Raw genomic sequence first — 6,167 nt, forward strand, 5'->3', positions numbered from 1 at the left:
TTTCTTTCATTTCTTGCACCATAAATAATAAACAATAATAATAAACTGATAGAAAGATTGGGAAAGATAAATCTGTGGGTTTCACTTTTGAATGTAATTACCTTAAAAATTCATTGGAAATAACTAAATTAAATCGGGAGGCATTTTTATGGACCCTGCATATGTTGCCAATCTGCAACGGAATAGTTAAACTCAAGTTTATCATACCCAAAGATAGATTCACCAGTATTTTTTTATTAGGATTAACCACAAGAGGGAGACATTATCATAGCAGCCATCATGAAAGATACAGTTCAAAATGCTGTTACTTGACTTATGAGGGGAAAAATGTATTATCTGACTAACGGGGAAAGAAAATCTTGTTTCAAAAGGGTATTTGCAAATGGGAGCAAAATATTAAACATATTAAGGGGCAAAATATTAAGTAAGCATTTAGATGTGAGAAGCTTGAATACTCAAATTGTTTTTAAAGAAAAAAAACAAGTCAAAAATATTCAGGATTTATTAATAAATCTAAAAATAGAACATGTGGAATACAGTATATTGTTCTATGTGACTTTCAAAACAACATTCCACAAAACAGTTTAGGTTTGGGAATCTTTATTTCTTTTGTTTCCAAGTCATGTAAATCTAACAGTAACACATGACCAAATACACAATTTCACCATTTTAAACATTAAAACTTTAACAATACAAACAATTGATAAAAACAAGGTACAATCCTAGATCAATCTCAAGTGATTCCTTAGCAGTATATGTGCAGGACAAGAGAAATATTACTCCTAAATAATAGTGATCACTTTAATGAACATGGTACTTACTAAGGCAAAATAAAGTGAGTTCAGTTAACTGTGTTTTTTTTTTTAAGATTATTCATTTATGATTTTTCTTTTAGATGTAACATATACATGGCTCTGGTAATGTCGTAATGAGCATAAGCATAAGTCGTAATGAGCATAACGCAGCTCTGCAGGAACCAGCATCTCCAGTACCAAAATGTAGGCCACATTATTATTATGATATTATGAGTTATTCATACTACTTGGAATGATACTCACACCTATGGATATCTGAGAAACTAAAAAAGATTTGGTGCAGAAGTAACAAACTGTCTTTGACCCTTATAGTCTGTTTTATTCACTTGATGCCTTCAACACAAGCTATAAACCCCCGTTATGCTGTTGATCAAGTATTCTTTGTCCATGTCAGTTTTCAACCCTACAGAAAAACATAAATTATCCAGATAAATTTAATGCAATGTCTTCTGCTAGTAAAAAAACAAGCAAAAACTTAAAGTCATGCCAAAAAAAACAACAAGATGCAAACAGAGAAACTACATTTCATCAAAACCAAAGTGCATTTGGTCTCCAGTAAAACAACCTCAGTTAATACTGGAGGGACAATAAAATATCTCGCACACACATACAAAAAAAAAAGAAAGAAAAAAATGACACAAAGTGCTTCATTTAGTGTAAAGGCCAACCACAAAAAAAGAGCAGTTTGCGAACTGCAATTAGATTCTAGTTCCCAGAATCTAATCAAGGCATTCTGTCTTTAAGGTTATAGAATGTTAATACAATTTCCCCATTGTGGGAAAATTAAGGGATTTCCTATTCTATTTTCTAATAGCATGCTCTCTCCCTCCCATAAATGCCGTAAACACAAGATAAAATATAATGTGCAGAGTTAGACACTATAAAATGCCTATTGGTACACAAAAGACTTCCTTCATTGCATGTAAATGTTTACTTTATCTGTAACCAAAAATATAACATTTAAAGGTATAGTGGAGAATGTTCTATTTCCGGGTGGATCATCAAAATAAGTGGTCCTCCTAAACATCAATCATTTTGGTGATATGTTTATGTATGTCTTTGTGTTCGTCCCCATTTTCACTTACCGGGGGTCGGTCTGACAGTGCAAAATAGCAAATCTTCTTTTGTGAAGTAAACTTTTATGAGCGATGCAAACAGCAACTTTTACAGGGTGTGCATGAGGAGACGTGCTCGTGCATGCTCTCGCACGAGTTTGATAGGCGTTCCATCTCGTGAGCCGGTACAGGTTTGTGCATTTGCTTTTTTGTTTAAAGTGGAGAGGGTGGTTCTTTTCAAAAATTCATGAAAATCTTCCACTATACCTTTAAAGACAAAAAATATAAAATAATTCTTATATGGATACAACACTGTAGATTGTGATTTTTTTGCTTATTCACTTCTAGTGAATAAGTAAAACAGTTTAAAAGATCTAAACGGCACATTTCATTAGAAAGCCTCTGAAAATCATTACTCGGTTTTGCATTTGTAAAAGGTCGAGGTAAAACAAAAAGAAAAAACAACAGAAATACATTCAAAGATAATAAAACAATCATACACTATGGTGTATCAAACTATATTAGCAGGACATTGTAATGCAAGTGGTGCTTGGATTAACTAAAATTATATTGATTGAAAATACTTTAGCTAGGCTGAGGTAATACATAAGATCTAAGGTGATTTGTAATCTTCCTGAGTGATCTGTGATAACTTTACCAATTGAAAAGATTGTTGTACAACCTAAAACCTATAATGTGCAAAAACATTTAGTGTCTTGTTCGACCTCCTTCAAAAGCGTGGTGCTCCTCATGTGCTAAAAAGATTAAAACAAATTTAAGAGAAAGTAAGCAAAGTGCTCCAAATGTTTTTATTAAATGCTTGACAAAAAGATTTTAATGCTTAAGACAAAGAGGATACTTACGTTTATAAAATACAGCTTTAAAAGGTGTCTCAGGGAGGAGCTCGTAGATCTTTTCCAAGACCTTTGACTCATCGGCGCAGGAAGCATTCCCATTCCAGACCTGAACTACGTCTTCTCTGTCCCTTACACTGATGCTGACCCCAACTACTTCATCCTCTGTATACAGAGAACCACACAATGAGAAAGGCTGGTCAAGTTGAAAATGATACTGCCAGAAGGTTTGATGTTTTGTATGCAAAAGATAAATTTCTCCCTGTAAATAAATATTTTTCCACCCACCACACATCAAGTCCCACAGGTTGGCATATTTAGAAAAATTCTGTTTATACTCTGAGGGCCTGATTTACAAAGATTCCAAATAAGATTTTATTGTGTGTTTTTTGCATGTGCTAACTGCAGTTTGAGAGTTGCTGTAAAAGAAAGACGAGGTTCTGAGCCCTATAGTTGGAGGTTTGAGGATTAAACATTACTTATAGTGCACTTCACATTTCGGGCAGCCTGTCTCAAAATGCTATGAATAAAGTTCTAAAAAAATTATGGCAACTAAAATTAAGGTTAAATATAGAAAAATTAAATATCATAAATTATGAGAAAGTGATGTCCACCGCAATCTCTGTGTAAATATTCTTGCGTATATATTTTTTTCTTCTATAACTGCACAGTCCTTTTTTATTCAATTTATAATATTTTTTTATTGCACTATCTGCCTGCAGAGTTTTGATTTATATAGTTTTATTTTTTTTTGAGCTGCTAAAAATGTCCTTGTACCCTTGAGAAACAATGACCAAGACTTCTCTTCTTTGATTCACGGCTGATTACACTCTAAACAGTTGGATTTACGGTACTTCTACCAGCTCTTCTCAACAGCAGCTTGATCTTCAAAGCCCATAATGATTTAATTCAATTCAGAAATAGTTTATTTACCCCAAAAGGAAATTAAATGTTGAAGTAACTCATCGTTGTTGGTGCCTTCTTTGAAGATCTACATGTTTTCATGAAAGGAGTTTGCATGTGTTTTAAGATGTGCAAGAGATTTACCTGAGGCACAATAATCACTGAACTGTTCTCCAATAGTGGCCAATAGCAGCTCCTTCCACACCACAGACTGTAAATATGAAGACAGATTTGTTAAACAGAGAAATCAATTTGCATGTTGATTGCAAAATAGTTTTACTTAACTTACAGTACATTCTTTTGGTACTTTCATTTTCCAAACACCACCTTTAGCATTGCTTTCTTCTTCCCTGTGAGCAAACCAGAAATATTACCAAATATTCATAGTGACAAACACAGGCAGGAAGAAGCCCTGATAACAGTTTGATTATAACCTCCACTCTCCTTTTTCATTTTTAGCTTGTTTTTTTTTTTTGTTTTTTTTTTGACATATCAGCTTTACAGAGATGCATGTCTCATTTTCTGTTAGAACTTCCTGTCTGAAAAATCTGCAAGGACTATGAATAATTTGGGGCTTAACTTGGTAATATAGATCCTGATCTGAGGCTAAAATATACAAAGGATAAAACAAGAAGTTGTCTTTGTTCAGGTTTCCAGTTATCTGATCAGGTATTTTTTTTTTCGCTTGAACAAACCACAAAGAAAAACAAACAAAACAAAAACAAAAAAACTATTGCTCATTAAGAACAGTTGCTGACATCAAATTTCTACTTCTTGACTTTATTTCTTAACTTGTCACTGAAACCAAAAATGGCAAACTTTCAACCTTATTTAATCCTAACTCAACATTGTATATGCAAGGTATCCAAGTCCGGTCCCCTGGTGTTTTTGTTGGGCATCTCTAATTACAACATATCATATCTGACCCATTCAAACTCACCAGAGAGGCTTCCTCTCCCCCCTCATCAGATGGTAGCTACATCTCAATGGCAAGCTAGAGACACTTGGTATGTTGTTGTAAACCCGCCAAAAGTTCTATATTAAATAGGAGCAAAGAAAGGCAGGTTATTTATTTATTTTTTTATTTTGCTAGCACAGAGAAGAGACATTTGGTCTACGGAATATAAAAGCCAGGCATCTATCTTACCTGTACTGTCTCCACTGTGTAGATTTTCTTCAAGTTCGACTCACACTCAGCTGCTGTTGTTCCTGGCAGAGATCTTCCCAAGAAAAACAAATGAAAGGCCTATAAGTATAATTCATTTTAACTGACTTTTTTGCCTGCTCCATTAATCAGTTGTGCCATTGCTGCCCTCTGTGCTGACAAATTGGAGCAGCAGTTGGCTGGGACGGAATCAGATGACAAAACAAGCCAGTAAACAGTAAACAAGACTGACCCAATTTGAGAAAAGCCCCCCCTCCCTCCTTTTTACAGTTATGCAAATTATAATGTTATATTACATAATTAATGTCATTGTTATGATTACATAACATTATAAAAACAGGGATATGAATTTGATATTTTTGTTATTGGACAATAAAAATGTGACCCACAAAGCCTGATTTGTGCAAACATTTACAGAACATAGAAACCAACAGTGACTCAGCAGGCTGCGCCTAATATAGTTCTTATGAAAGCACACACCAGCCTATTTAATACTTTGGTCTCCCATAAGTCATGTCATAATCAGGACCATTGTGCAAACCAGAAAAACACAGTACATAAATAAAACTCAAATATTACTCTTTGGTTCTGATATTATTTTGTTTGACATATATTTTTTTGTTTGTTCATTAAAACAACTAAAATCAATAACTTTCTTTTTCTTTTTTTTTGAAACCCTATAATAAGTTGAAAACAAAAGTTTATCCTCTTTTTCCTTTGCAGGGTCCATCAACTCCAGGGTTTCCTCACTTGCAACAGATAACTTTCATTAAAGTGGAAAAACAAAACAGAAAACCCCCCAAAAACAAACAAACAAACAGCAGAAACCCGCTTTCTTACCTATCGAGCCAAAAAGTCCAGGGTGAATGTAAAGGAAGTATATCATTTTCCCGGTTATGTGGAATCCTTCCTAAATTTTTCTCCTTGATATGAATGTTTTTCTCCAGACTAGGTGGTGAGCTCAGTTGCAATGCAGCCAATGGCGCTGCCATTATGACTAATTATGAAAACAAATTCACTTTATTGTAGAGAACGATCACAGAGCAATATTCCTACGCAAACTGTTCTTCGGTCTCATGGTTGCTTGTATATATAGATTCCCTGGGTATATTTATCTCAGACCAGCTGATGAGTCATTGGTCGAATCCCCAGATAGCAGGAAAAACAGACGCTCGCCCTCAGTAAACCAGAGCGATCTCGACCTTTCTATTGCCTAAGCCGTCACATGCATGAGGGAGTAAATATAGTTATTTGCGTGATGGAATCAAACGGTTCTTGAATTGTAGTTATTTATTTTTAACCCAAAGTTGCATAAGGACTCTTGTTGATCTAACATCTCTTCCTCAGAAGTGCATTGTCCAGATCCACACCCCCT

General features: G+C 34.5%; 1 protein-coding gene across 1 annotated transcript; it reads right to left on the reverse strand.

Moving 5' to 3' along the window:
- Positions 1–1,967: 1,967 nt before the first annotated feature.
- Positions 1,968–5,918, reverse strand: LOC119781977 (eukaryotic translation initiation factor 4E type 3-like). The gene is made up of 7 exons (XM_038282641.1): positions 5,633–5,918; positions 4,775–4,847; positions 4,568–4,662; positions 3,917–3,977; positions 3,772–3,838; positions 2,734–2,889; positions 1,968–2,625 (listed from the first exon to the last, which is right to left on the reverse strand). Exons 1-7 carry the CDS (start codon positions 5,782–5,784, stop codon positions 2,579–2,581), a joined length of 651 nt encoding a protein of 216 aa, XP_038138569.1. The 5' UTR covers positions 5,785–5,918; the 3' UTR covers positions 1,968–2,578.
- Positions 5,919–6,167: the final 249 nt, after the last annotated feature.

Source organism: Cyprinodon tularosa, unplaced genomic scaffold, assembly GCF_016077235.1.
Source record: "Cyprinodon tularosa strain WSP-4 unplaced genomic scaffold, ASM1607723v1 ctg187, whole genome shotgun sequence".
Taxonomy (NCBI): domain Eukaryota; kingdom Metazoa; phylum Chordata; class Actinopteri; order Cyprinodontiformes; family Cyprinodontidae; genus Cyprinodon; species Cyprinodon tularosa.

Bases quoted from the DNA above. Each gene is read 5' to 3' on its own strand.
- LOC119781977 (XM_038282641.1), bottom strand. From the start codon at position 5,784: ATGGCAGCGCCATTGGCTGCATTGCAACTGAGCTCACCACCTAGTCTG. The intron at 3,978-4,567 runs GTGAGTTTGAAT...GTTTGCTCACAG, and splicing joins GGGGAGAGGAAGCCTCTCTG to GGAAGAAGAAAGCAATGCTA. The intron at 2,626-2,733 runs GTAAGTATCCTC...TAATCTTTTTAG, and splicing joins TAAAGCTGTATTTTATAAAC to CACATGAGGAGCACCACGCT.